The sequence below is a fragment of the Diabrotica virgifera genome, chromosome 1 (genome assembly GCF_917563875.1).
Source record: "Diabrotica virgifera virgifera chromosome 1, PGI_DIABVI_V3a".
NCBI lineage: Eukaryota > Metazoa > Arthropoda > Insecta > Coleoptera > Chrysomelidae > Diabrotica > Diabrotica virgifera.
Window position 1 is genome coordinate 52,279,286 of NC_065443.1, and position 15,301 is coordinate 52,294,586.

General features: G+C 31.3%; 1 protein-coding gene across 1 annotated transcript in view; it reads right to left on the minus strand.

The window, feature by feature from the left end:
• The window catches only part of LOC114325531 (prosaposin), a 143,819-nt gene that overhangs the window by 94,703 nt on the left and 33,815 nt on the right, over nucleotides 1-15,301 (minus strand). The window contains exon 2 of the mRNA XM_028273603.2: nucleotides 4,683-4,788. Coding sequence (XP_028129404.2) covers nucleotides 4,683-4,788 — 106 coding nt within the window. The remainder of the gene's footprint in view (nucleotides 1-4,682; nucleotides 4,789-15,301) is intronic.

Below are 15,301 nucleotides of genomic sequence, written 5' to 3' on the forward strand. Positions count from 1 at the left end.
TAAAACTATAAGTCGACGCCGAATACCGAATTTTGGAAATTTGTACCAGAATCCAAGAAGGCTAAAAAAGAATGCTTGTCGAATTATTTCCATATTAGGAACAACGTACCTGTGTGGACCATTTTATTCCATTTTATAATTCGTGAAATCCTAACATCGATCAATTAATTAATCACCAAATTCTAAAGAATTATCAAAAGAAGGAAAACAAAAATGTAATTAAGTTTAAATATTTCGTAATTGTATTTCGGTTTTCAGTAAGTAAAAGTTCTGTTAAAAAAAATGTAAATACCTTCTATACATAGATACTTTTTGAATAAGTATTTTATTGCGGCTCGCGAAAAACTTCAACTTGTGAAAAGTGGCTCGGACTATTAAGAAGCTTGGCCACCCCTGGTATATAATATATGAAACAATGTTTGTCCGACAAAAATGTTGGGCATTTTACCCAGTCCGACACGTTGAACATGTCAAATGACAGGAATTATGTTGGTGATAAATATCAGTCTGATTTTTGCATGAGGATTCCATGAAAGGGTAAAAAATCAATTGGAAAATATGTCCGACAAAATTCATGGAAAGTTTTCGTAGTTTGACATTCGAAACTGTCTATATCTTATAGGTTTCGAACGTCGGACTACGAAAACTTCCAATGGATTTTGTCTGACCGAACTTACAATTGATTTTTTACCCTTTCATTAAACTCTCATGCAAAAATCAGACTACTATTTATTATTATATCAGCATAATTCCTGTCATTTGACATGTTCTACGTGTCGGACTGGTTAAAATGCCCAACATTTTTGTCGGACAATAATTTTTTCATATTATAACGTTAACTATTGAATAAACAGCCTTTTACTTTTCACGATCATAAACTTGTCAGGATGACACGTTTAGTGTTGGAAAATTCTCGAGAATGAAAAATCAGAGAATATTCTCGATATGAACAATTTTCTGAGGATGAACCCTATGACGCCCTTAGGGATATTGTTAATGATGAAATAGGGTAATATAAATCATGAAATTAGATACAAAATTATGAAACGAAACAACAGTGTTCTTTGTATATAAGAAAATACAAAAACAACGGAAAACACAAAATTTATTTGATTAAAAAATGTAATTTTCTTCTTAACAGCAAATAATGGATGTGGTGATCTAATCTGAAAAAGATGAGGGCTCAGATTCAGAATCTATTTCTATCATTAGCTCATCCTGGTCATCTACATTCTGAATTTCAATGTACTGATGAGAAGTTGTGGGATTTTGTTTTTCACGAGTCGCTAGCTCAGTCATGGATTGGTCTACGTCTAACAATTTTAAATTGTGAGCAATCTTACTAGCCCGTTCAGCAGTAAGCCGGTTTATTTTAGAGGAGTGAATAAAAAACCATAAGTACTGAAACTTCTTTCAGTCGCTGCACTGGATGAAGGCATGCTATGCTACATCAACTGCTATTTTATTTAATTTTGTTCCGAAACATGTACCTTTCCACCATATATGATTGGGTCTAGTTTTTGAATTGATTTTACAACGTATGGTTTTCCAAAAAATCCCTCCTTAGACCCGTAAAGTGACATTTCAGCCGAGTCATCATATTTTAAAGTTGCTAAATCATCTATAAACTCAGTTCCCTCAACTTGTTCTTCTCTGCTTAAATTTTAAATGAATACCATTCTAACTATTTGTATGTACCTTAATATAGCACCAAAACAAAAAATATTGACACTGTAAACACCCTAGCTAGTTTTTCATGGGATTCCCCAGCCCCGGCTACTTCGATTTTCGGGGATTTTATCTAAAATCGAGTGATTCCCCGGCCGACCAAAGCAAAAAAGCATTTCATGAACAGAGCGGCAAGTATTTAGGTGTTTGGGCTTCAAGAATAAAGTTTGGGATGCCAAAAATATACTAGGTGAATTGGCAAAAACAATATACATATTTTTTAAATTACAAGAATTTGACCCATATCTAGTTTTTATTTTTATTTCGGTTTTTGTAAATATATAAAATTCTCGCCGAAAATTTTCTGGCCGAGAATATTCTCGTTCTCGAGAATATTTTTTTCTTACATCACTAGACACGTCTATTACATTCCACAATTAAATATTCCCCTCTTCTAATATTCCCATACATCAAAGTTTTTCCGACTCGACACCGTTAAGCTATGCTATGAACAAATTTTCAGCTTGCTATTAATAATCTTTTATTTGGTACGGTGGATCCATGTCTATAATGGAAAATTCTTGGCAGCCATGACGATTTACAGTGAAGTTTTTAATCGATTTAAAAAATACTCATAATTAAACGCAACTATGCAACAAATATAGTGCGTTTAGGTAAAACATAGTACTTGTTCTTGCTACTTCCGGCTTTGCCACAGCGCACTCGAAAGTCAGACAAAATATCCAGACTCAGAAATCTGACGAAAGAGCAGGGGCCCAACAGAGGTCATTTGAAATGTCAAGTCAAAATAACTATGATGCCCGTAGGAGCAATGAATCTGGGGAGGAAAAAACCTTCCATATACAAGAGATAAAATATCGTAATGTTTATTTATCAAAACTACTTACAGTTTACAGGAAAATATTTTCCTGCTGATTGATCTACTTATCAGTGTTTGTGATTACATACCAATAAATTAAAATAACTCCAATAAATATTTTTTTATAAATAAATAATGACGCATATCAAAATATTTTATGTTTGCAATTTGTTCTTATCATTGTTGGATTTTCAAGACAAAAACTAAATATTTACTTATGAATTATAATTAAATACGCTTTTAAATATAATTAAAGCTAAATATAAATATACTTATGAATTAAAATAAAAAGAGTTACTTTCTGGTTCATCTAAATTTATTGCCTTTATTGTATCTGTATCTGAAGAGTACGGAGGGGGCGAGTCAAGACCCACAAGTGACCCGTTGAGCGTCCCAAAGTGGACAAAACACCAGGGGACATCTCCCTTATGTGGACAGGTGTAGGCCAGGCCAGGTGTGTCTAATAACCCCAATGTGTGGAGGTGTTTGTTTAGTTGAAAATGACAAGTTAAAAAACCAGCTGTCAAGCGTATGCTTTCCCTGATCATTCCCAAGTACTTTGATGCTGACTTTTCAAGGTTCCTTATTGCTACCCTTGGCAAATTTACATCCTTGCCCTTCTTCCCATATTTTCATAATTTGCGTGTGAGAGTGACATTTTACAATTTCCGCCACTGTTGTAGTTGACCAGCCAAAAAGATCACCAGGTCCTAAGAGGCTTAGGCCTCTTCTAGCTAGTTGGTCAAAAATACTTTTACCTTTATTTCAATTGTGTCTTTAAACACCTCAGGATGATGTTATTATCATTTGAAGCTTAAGATAGTAACTGATGACACTTCACTGATGACAAAACCGTGCGTAGTCCGTGCGGATTATTATGCCTCACTTAATTATTAGATTCAGTGATCTGAATTATATCCCGCATCCTGAGCCTTCTCCCATTTTGGAGCCATCAGTGTATATGCAATACACATTTGGCACGTTTGACTCCTTATGTTGTCTTGTTTCGATTTTGTATGGTTTGTCCAAGACAAACTTAGGTTTAATTAAGTCGCAATCTGCCTGTAGCAAGGGTAGCGCATCCAGCTCTCCCCGCCAGAAACGACATCTTAATTGTCATATTCCTACATCAAGGTTTGAACCCGCTGAGCATAATCGCATCACTGTCACCAGCTCCACCTCTTTGACATATAAATTAATATGTCTAGAGGGGCGATGCCAATGAGCAACTCCACTGCAGCAGTTGATGTTGTTTTCATGGCACCTGTTATATTTAGGCAAGACATCCGCTGATTATGGTTGTCAGCCCTCCACCTGACTAGTTTACCCAAAGGTCTCTTGCAGATTTCGTTCTTCTCCCATATCCGTTTGATATGGGAGAAAGCTGGACACTGAAGCAAGAACACATAAATAAGCTACAGTCATTTGAAATGTGGTGTTACAGAAGGATGCTTAGAACAGCATGGACAGAGAAGAAAACGAACACGGGAGTATTGCGAGAAATGGGTAAAGAATGCGAAATAATAAACAATAAAAATAAGAAAGTTACAATATCTGGGTCATGCAATGAGGGGATGGCGATATGAAATGCTAAGACTGATAATACAGGGAAAGATAAGAGGCGGAAGGAGTATAGGAAGAAGGAGAGTGTCATGGTTGAAGAATTTAAGGGACTGGTTTAAATGAAGTTCTATATAGAACTCTTCAGAGCAGCGGTAGATAGAGTAAAGATAGTGATGATGATATCCAACCTCCGATTAGGAGACGGCACTTAAAGAAGATCCGTTTGATGAGCTCTTCATCCTGGGCTCTCTGCACACTTGATCTACCCATATGCCAGCTAATTGGCTTCAGTACGACCAGTTTATAACAGCCGGTTTCCGAAATGAAAAAAAAAAACGTGTGACAAAAGGAAGGCATATAAGTAGAATGGCATAGTCTATACCAATAAAAATAGCAAGAGATAAATTATCAAACGGCCGAAGAAGAAAAATTGTAAGTGATAACCTGGACATCCAATTAGACGCCATCCGAAGATGGAACAGGTGTAAGCCTGTCAGAAAAATACGAAGATGATTTTGAATTTATGTATCTATGTTATTATATATCTTAGAAATCATATTGAGATACTTACGTCAAATTTTGGCACCAATGTCCCGGTCCTCGTGTGCATAAATCCGCGCCCAACAGATGTTTTTTGTGCCCTGGTCTTGGTGGGACAAATACCCCGCTGGCAAATGCTGAAACAATAGAATAATTAGTAACATATGACTACCATATTATACTCAACAGATCAAACAAAGAGTAGATACTACTACCTCTAGAATATACACTGCGCGTCAGAGAAAACGGACAATTAAAATTTAATAAAAATGTATAAACATTCTCAATTTCGTTGCAACCCGAAAATGCGGCAGCAATATATTCTAGTTCAATCGGAGAGTGCAAAAAGAGTCTATACCGGTTTCGGGGCTTTTTGCCCCATCATCAGTAGTGCTTTAATTATTTTCATAATTCAAATTTTCAAATTATTTTCATAATTCTGCTTAATAGTCGAAGCAATAAAGCACTGAACCTCTAAAAAAACGACAAGACGGATCTTAATAATTCTTTTTGCATTCGATTCGTGAATGCGACAGGGAACTTTGTGACACCGAGCCATAATATAATATTGAAAAACTGCATAAACAAAATGCATTCTTAAAGTGCATCTCAAACATACAATAAAAAAAATTCAGAACTCGTCAATTATCGGCGGAACTGAGTTCAATTTTGTTACTCTGGGGTTATTGGGGTTGCTGAAAACGAATATGACGTCGTAAGTGATCTTTGGAGTACCTACTGTTTACCTCGTCATTAAAATTCATTAAAAAATTAGTCACAAATCATTAGTCGCGGGTTTTTAGGGTGACTAACGACGAATATGACATCGGAAGTGATCTACGGAGTACCTGGTGCCCAGGGTACCTACTGTTTACCTCGTCTTGTGGAGTTTTCGGCAAAAAAATTATTAAAAAATTAATCAAAAATCATTACTCGGGGGGTTTTTGGGGTCACTAACGACGAATATGACATCGGAAGTGATCTCAGGAATACCTGGTGCCCAGGGTACGTACTGTTTACCTCGTCTTCGGGAGTTTTCGGCAAATTCATTAAAAAATTAGTCAAAAATCATTACTCAGGGGGTTTTTGAGGTCGCTGACGACGAATATGACATCGGAAATGATCTCCGGAGTACCTGGTGCCCAGAGTACCTACTGTTTATCTCGTGACTAATGATTTTTGACTAATTTTTTAATGAATTTGTCGAAAACTCCGGAATACGCAGAATTATTTTCATAATTATGTTTAGGTAATGGTATGTGGGTGGCCCGTTTTCTCTAATGCACAGTTTATTATTTTAATATAAAAATATAAAATACGTATTCAGGTTAATAGCCGCTGTTCCTTGATTAAATAATGCTAAAAACAATTGTTTTACATTATATAATAAAATAACAAAGCAAAATAACAATTCTCGTAAAATAAATGTTATTTTTAATTTAATATTGACATAACTTATTTTTCTGTGAGGTAGGTATTTTTATCAAACTACAAAAACTCGTTATTCGCTTTTAACTCCATTTTTTTTGAAACTAATCATTCTAAGCCAATCAAACTTCTAGAACCTATTAAAAATACATAAATCAAGAAAACCAAATCAGGTCAATGACAAATTTTAATTAGGGTGGTGATTAGGGGGTTGTTTACGATCACTTTTTTGCTGAAAAAAATAGCATTCTTTTCATTATAAGTCACTTAATTTTTTTAGCTAGAGATTTTGACTTTGAAACTACAATATTTAGCATTTAACGAAGAAGAGCCAACATATAATAAAGTATAGCTCAATTACTGTTGGTCTTAAAGAAAATAAAAAAAAAAACGGTTTTGTTTATTTTTTCAAAGGGTACATTTTTGTTAAGTAAAGTTGTTTTGATGAAACGAAAACTTTTTGAGTTATTAGCAGAAAACTGATTAAAAACATTGATTTTTTCGATATAAAACTAACACTTTCGATAGCGAATAAATCGAAAACTATTAATTTTCAAATAAAAAAAAATGTATATAACGTTTTATGCTTATAATGAATGTTTTTTACCAACTCTTGCGGTCAAAATATAATAAAAATTTCCAACCCCGAGATGGGGTGACAACCACCCCCATGGTAAAAGCGCATTTCGGCATCATATAGATTTTAATCCTTGGGATATCCACTACTTATTCTCAAATTTTCAAGCAAATCTATCCATTCTGTAAAAATTCCGAGGTTTTGTCCTATTTTAAGCTTCATTACTTGGACTACTAATGTATGTGGTATTTTTGAAAAGTTAGTTGAACGACCTTTAAAATGAGGTATTACTCAATCCCACTTTCGATTAAAGATTTTGGTCCACCCCCGCTACATGGATGATGTAATTTAGTTGAAAACAGGTCTAAAAATTGTCCACCTCACAAATAAAAGACCCCGGAACACTCCTTATGGAAAAGAGGCGTTCTTTGCAAAAACCCCATATGTCAGTTTTTTTCGGAAATGGACTTGCGCCATCTATGGATTGAAGGACTAATTACCTACGTTCCTTGCGTAAGAAAATTCCATTAAAACCACAGTAGTCCAAGATATAAGCGACAAAAATAATAATTTTACAGGTTAACGTTCCTTCGAATAGTTGTGTTGTGTGATTTTATAAGTAAACACCATTTTTCGTTCATTTTTTATTTTGGTTTATTACTATAAATATCGTTTTTCCTATAAATTAATGAAAATTTCCTGCAAAAACCCCATATGTCAAATGAATAAAAGTCCTTCATAAAAAAAAACCAAAGGAAAAAATAATGTTATTTATATTGTAAACTATGTGCAATCATCAAAATAATAAATCACTAATTTGAGAATTTCTGTAAACTTAATACGGTTCAATTAAATAACTTTTTTTTTTAAATATCTTCAATGTTGTAAATAATGACAAATGGGGTTTTTGCAAAGAACGCCTCAAGTGGTCCCGGTCAAATTTAACGAAAGTTGGACAATGATAGTTCTCAGTGAGTATATTAAAAAGTCCATGGGACCTAGGTCTGAACAACTATTATTCTGAAGCTACAGCCTTCTGAAGTTATTGGATTCAGGTGCTCGGTTTACGTGTGCACTAATTCACGGTCAAGTGAACGAAACTGTTAATTATTTAAAGACGAGAGACTCATTTTCTTCATGCATATTTCCTTGTTGCATAATATGAATTCGTGGTTAAAAATACATGCATCGTATTTTAATCTTCAGAAAACCCCCGAAAAGTCCTCAGAAAACTGAAGAAGTGCGATTGAAAATGTGCTGCTAGAGCACATAAGAATTATCCTGTTTTTATGAATGCTTCACACTTATCTAATACCAGCATTGCTATAGTTTCCCCTTATCTTTAGAAAACTACTGAACAGTGGATCTTCTACCTAGCAACTAGGAATTCCTCTATTCCTCCCTCTCTCTTCTTAGAGGGGAATATAGTCTCTCTTCTTTACATAATAAATATTTTCGTTCCCTTTACCGGGAATTACAGCACTTTTGGTTAACCTAGTACCTAATCCAATAACTTCACAAGGCTGTAGCTTCAGAATAATAGTTTTTCAGACCTAGGTCCCATGGACTTTTTTAATCTACTCACTGAGAACTATCATTGACCAAACTTTCGTTAAATTTGATCGGGGCCACTTTTTCAGGAGTGTTGCGGAGTCCATTTGATGTGTTTTTACATATTTTAAATTTTCTATAGGGACCAAATTATAGAGGATGGTACCTTTTCAAATTGATACACTGTATAAGTTGACCTGCCCGAACAAGACTGTTTCAGAAATAATATGTTGGAGATAGTATAAGTGAGGCCTATACTTTTTGGGAGTGAACTAGTCCACTTCAGGAGACTAAAAAAACATTAAAAATGTAAATTTCCCAAAAAGTATCCGTCATTTATTAATAAAAGTGGCATCAATAAATGTCATAAAATGGCACACTTATTTGGTTACATAGTCATTTTTCTGCGTGTCTTTTACATCTTCAGAAATTTGTACTTTTAGTTTGGATGTAGCAGATTTTGATTCTAAGCCCACATAATATTGCTCATTTTCAACTGCTTTTAGGTGCAGTTAATGCACTAAAAGTAAGTATTAAGGTGATACAGTAGCGATCAACAGGTAGCCAAAACGTGTTCCAAGATTGCGGCTGTAATTTTGAATATTTTTTCGAGATATTTGGCACACGTATTTGTAATATAATAAAGAATGGCGGTACAGAGCCCAATTTGAAGAATATATTAATATGTGGAAATTACTCTGTAATTAAATACAATATTAAAAAAACGAGCCTGTACCGCCATTAAGAAGCCAAAAAAAAATATACTTTCTTTAAATAAACTTTTTTTTCAGATGCCTAGATTTTGTGTCATTTTGGAACTACTAATGAAATAAAAAATTTTAGTAGTTCCAAAATGACACAAAATCTAGGCATCGGATAAAAAAGTTTATTTGAAAAAATTGTATTTTTTTATTCTTCTTAATGGCGGTACAGGCTCGTTTTTTTAATATTGTATTTAATTACAGAGTAATTTCCACATATTAATATATTTTTCAAATTGGGCTCTGTACCGCCATTCTTTATTATATTAGGAATACGTGTGCCAAATATCTCGAAAAAATATTCAAAATTACAGCCGCAATCTTGGAACGCGTTTTCGCTACCTGTTGATCGCTACTGTTTCCTCTTAAACCGTTTTGATAGGAAAACATACAAAATAAACAAGAAAAAAGCAGTATTTTATTGTTCATAAACATTTCAGTGGTATTTTGAAGAGGATTTAGAAGGTTTTGAGCCAAAACCTTATGCCTGTAGATTAATAGATACTTGAACTTTGAAACTGTGTAAAAAAGGGAAAACGAAAAATTTAGGAGTTAACAGGTTTTGATTCTGATGGGCTCAAGTATTTCGAATTTTAAAATTTAATACCTGGCAATGTCGTATTAAAATTAAACTATGAATGTTTATTTATAAATTGTTTATGCTTTCTATTAAACTAGGCGATAAATTGAAGGTCAACGTTTAAAACTTGTTAGGAAAGGTAAGTGAGAGGTTTTATTTTAACAACTGTCTTGACTGTTACAGATCGAACAAGGATAAAAATTACTTAATATCAAGTACCTATGTTTGAACTCTGGTTAAGATATGTATAAAGTTTTCCTTGAAAAAATATTATTCGGAAGTTATTTACTTATTTCTGTTTACTCCAATTTATAATAGTTATGTGAACAAATTTTTCATTCTGCTTTTATTATCGGAAAATACCAAGATGTTATGTCGTTTTCCCCTGCTATTTTAATTTCTGTATCTTTCATATACAGTGTGTCTGCGTAACTTGCGAACCATACGGGAAACTTTTTTATTATCAATTTTACGAAACAACGTTATTCTTCATAAAGGGCTGCATGGTCTAAAACCTAAGATTCAATCATCAGATAGGTATCAAATTTTATCAACAGTATACGAGAGGTATGTCAAAAAATATGAATTTCGCTCAAGAGGAAAGTATCTTTATATTTCACAATATCGAAAATTGTTATTAAGAAAAGTTATTTGGAATTAAAATTATGTTCTTCTTCTTCTTTTTTGTATAGACATGACTCTGTCTGTTTTTTCAATGTGCCTTTAGTAAGTTGCCGTTCCATCGTTATCGTGGTCTTCCCACTGATAATCTTCCTATTGGAGAACCGTCTCTCGCTGTCCTGACATTTATACAGCGTGTCTACTTAAGTTGGAAACATATGGGAAACTTTTTTATTATTAATTTTACGAAAAAAAGTTATTCTTCATAAAAAGTTCTGCATGCTCTAAAACCTACGATTGAATCATCCTATACCAAATTTTATTATGTTATACGAGGTATGTCAAAAAATATGAATTTCGTTCACGGGTAAAGTACCTTTATTTCTCTGAATATCGAAAATTCTTATTATGAAAAGTTGTTTGGAATTAAAAACCAAGATCAAATGTACAATTACATGCTTCTAATTAAAAAAAAATATTTTACAAATGTTTCTCTTTATGAATACCCAACATCATTTTTATTTATTACACATTGATATAATTCTTTTATTATTCATTTTACGAAAAAAAGTTATGCTTTCATAAAAAGCTCTGCATGATCTAAAATCTAAGATACAACTATAATATATCAACTTTTATTAATTTTATACGAGGTGTGTCAAAAAATATGAGTATAGTACCTTTATATTTCACAATATTTCAATTAGAAGGATGTAATTGCATATTGAAACATAGTTTTTAATTCTAAACAACTTTTTTAATAACAATTTTCAATATTGTGAAAAATAAAGGTACTTTACTCCTGAGTGAAATTCATATTTTTTGACATACCTCGTATAAAATTAATATAAGTTGATATATCATAGTTGTACCTTAGATTTTAGACCATGCAGAGCTTTTTATTAATAATAACTTTTTTTCGTAAAATGAATAATAAAAGAGATATATTAATTGTAATAAATAAAAATGATGTTGGATATTCATAAAGAGAAATATTTGTAAATTTTTTTTTCAATTAGAAGCATGTAATTGCATATTTTTTAATTCCAAACAACTTTTCATAATAAGAATTTCCGATATTCAGAAAAATAAAGGTACTTTACCCTTGAACGAAATTCATATTTTTTGACATACCTCGTATAATATTAATAAAATTTGGTATATGATGATTGAATCTTAGGTTTTAGAGCATGCAGAACTTTTTATGAAGAATAACTTTTTTTCGTAAAATTACTAATAAAAAAGTTTCCCATATATTTCCAACTTAAGTAGACATAAGTATAAGTATATGTTACAGTTCAAGTTGATTATCCAGTTGGAGTTGACGATTCCTAGTTCGAGTCAACTCAAACGTCTAGTTTTAGTAAAAGTTGATTATAAATATAAAATGATGATTTTTATTCAACATTTACTAGTAAAAGTAGACCCCAACTAAAAAAAGTATACTCTTCCCAATTCCATTTAGTAAGCGTTGATTCACACAAACAACCGATTCTAGATATTAAATGTTATTGGATATCTTCACGTCGTGATAAGTAGTTAGTCCAGCTATATCGTCGACCCCGTTAGGTAAATTATTCCGATTCGATTTTTTTGCACAAACTTACTCAAAAAGAGGTCGTTATCACAAATCCACAGGGTGCCAGGCAGTACCGAGTGGTTTCTGCAGAAAATATTAGTTAAATCGATTCAAAAAAGGTCACGGTTCAATGGTCAGAATGGTAAGTAATAGGGAAAAATAATTTTTGGAAATGGAAAATTAAATTAAAAAATGGAAAATCCCCACTAGGGGAGTGCATATAGATTTTCACTTCGGAAAAAATCAAACAAGATAGAACTTTTTGTAATTTCATTAAGAAATGTTTAATAAACATATCAAAAAGTTCTACTCGAGAAGTGGGTGCTTCATTTTTATTAAACAAATGAACTGCGAAATTAGATGTTTTTTTAAATAACTCCGAAAATATAAATTTTTGAAAAAAACTGACTTTAAAAAATTCAGAAAATTTTACAAAAAAAACCTTATATAAAGATTTTTCTAAAATTAAATCTGTAGCTCCTATAATTTTTTATTTATAACGCTGAAGTCACCCTTCTCACAAACATTGGCGCACTGTAAACTAGCGTATGGCGAAATGCACGGTTGAGGTATTTTAATGTAATTCTTTAACTGATCGATCAAATGAAATTTTAGAAATTGGACATGAAAGAAGAATAATTAAACTATCTTATGGTTATAATCAAAAGAAATAAAATGTATGGGCATAAGTAGGGTGTGGGATGAAAGTGAGACTTACATGAATTTTGTTTAAAAATGATTTAAAAATGTGTAACTAATACAATTTTTCTTATAAAACTCTCAATTTTGCACAACTTACCTTTCAAACATCTTACTAAACGATGTTTTATTAAAAAAAATCTCAAAAATTTCATTCAAATGATACGTCTCAAAAAATGTAATTTTTGAAAATTTCATAGTTTTACAGACTTATCACCACTTTAAGACGGTATTACTCAAGTTTGAACAGGTCTATCACAGTTTTATAGGTGTTTTTTTAAGCTTACGATGTAGTCTTTAAAATGCACTAAATTATTTTACTTTAGAAATGAAATACACTATTTCTTTTTGAGAAAATTATGAAAGATAACAAAAATGTAATACAAAAACCGAAAATTACCAGTAAAAAAATGTTTATACAAAGTGGTCAAAACTTTTTTTGTGTAAAACTTACCTAAAATGCACTTAATAATAAGCTTTAACAATAATAAATGTTTAACAAGAAAATTTTTTTTTAGCTATTATACAGTATGTCTGCGTAACTTGGAACCTATTGATAACTTTTTTATCAGTTTTACGAAAAAAAGTTATTCTTTATAAAATACTCTGCATCATATATAATCTAAGATTCAACCATCAAATATAAAATTTTATTAACTTTATACGTGGTATGTCAAAAAATATGAATTTCACTGAAGAGTAAAGTACCTTTATAATTCACAATATTGAAAATTGTTATTAAGAAAAGTTATTTGGAATTAAAAAATATGTTTCAGTGTTCAATTACATCCCTCTAGTTAAAATATTGTAAATAATAAAGGCACTTAACTCTTAAGAAAAATTCATATTTTTTACATACCTCGTATAAAACTGAAAAAGTTTGATATTTGATGGTTGTATCTTAGATTTTAGACCAGGTAGAGCATTTTATATATAATAATATAATAGTTACAATAATTGTAATAAAATGATGATGGGTATTTGTAATTTGAGAAAAAATTGAAATTTTTTTTTTTTCGATTAGAATGATGTAATTGTATATTAAAATATAGTTTTTAATTTCAAACAACTTTTCATAATAGCATTTTTAGATATTCTGGAATATAAAGGTACTTTACTCTTTAAAGAAATTCATATTTTTGACATAACTCGTACAAAATTGATAAAATTTAATATCTGATGGTCGAGCTTTAGATTTTTGACTATCCAGAGTATTTTATGAAGAATAACTTTTTCCGTAAAATTGATAATAAAAAAGTTTTCCATGTGGTTCCTAGCTACGCAAGCATACTGTATAAGAGCTTCTGTACAAGAATTTTCAAATTGTAATGCCATATTCGGATTCAGCATAACCAAAAACAAAACATATTTGAACGAAACATATTTGATCAAAGTAAAATGATAAATTCAACGATATTTTTAAAATAATTTATACAAAACAATTGTTATTGTTTAAACAATTAATAAACAATTGGCGGTCAAATCTGCGAGTAGAACTTTTTACTTTAACATGTATATAAACTAACAAAAAAAGTTTTAGAAAAATATAACCTTGTTTGAATTATTCCGAAACAATGCATGTTTTCGTTCTAATTGCACTCCCCTACACTAAAATGGAAAGCTTAACTTTTTTTGGTTTTAGGACCTAATCTTCACAACCCAGTAGGTCCCCATGACGCTTTAGTAACTGCAAATACATAATACTGTTGTGTTTTAATAAAGAAAGAAAATTTGCAGTTTCATAGTATGAAAGTTTTACTTTTAATATTTTGTTGTTGCATGACGTTCCACATTTGCATCATTTTTTAAATATTTTTATGTTAAAGTAGAATTAAAGTGTTGATCTGTGAATTTTCTGCAAAAAAAAAATAAAAATTCATGTGGTAAAGGTAGGTAAATGGTTGATATCTCGTGTTAATGTAAAATGTAACTATAGCAGTGTTGCATCATAATTTAAACGGGCAATTATGAATATTTTACTGATAAAATAATATAAACTAAAATGAATCATACAGATTAGAACTGAAATTATCTAGTTCCTTGAATTAATATCATTATGCCAAAAATTATCAACGGTTGACACATATATTACCAATTCCAAAGAATATTAAAATGAATAACTATACTATCTAGGATCAAAGTCTCGATATTTTCTTGTATGTAAAGCATTATCTTCAAAATTCTGTTTCATTGATTTTGACTCATATTTGTTGTGTTAAAGATTCTCTCTTAATCAGCTCAGAATCAGCTTTTCTGCAGTATTCCGTCCTATTAGCATAATACGGCCGTCCAATACAAATGTTGCCATGTGTTTGACCGGGTGTGTTTTCCCAGTCAGTTATGTTGCCTCCGGACGGATTAAAGTTTAAACACATCGGAAAAAACGGGAAAAATTGGGAAAAAACAGGTTTTTTCCGTTTTTTTCCAAACCAATTAAATGGGGAAAAATTTAAAAAAATGGGAAAATTTAAATATTTTTTAATTAAGACTTGAAACGTGAAAAAATACAAATTTTAAAGTAGGTTAAAAATACAGTTGTTCTGAAGCTATTTCCTTGTGGCATTTTTATAATCAACTATTTTCAATGGGAAATAAGCCACAATTTTACCAAAATAATGATTTTATTAACGTTTCAATGCTTAAGTCGGGTGTCGTTGTCAAAATACAAAATAATACAGTATTATTTTGTATTTTGACAACGACACCCGACTTGGGCGTCGAAACGTTAAATAATAATTTTTTTGGTAAAATTTTGGCTTATTTTCCATTGAAAATAGTTGATTTTAAAAATACAGGTTAAATATATATATTTTGTAAAAATAAATGCAGGAATATACTTTAAGTACAAACATGT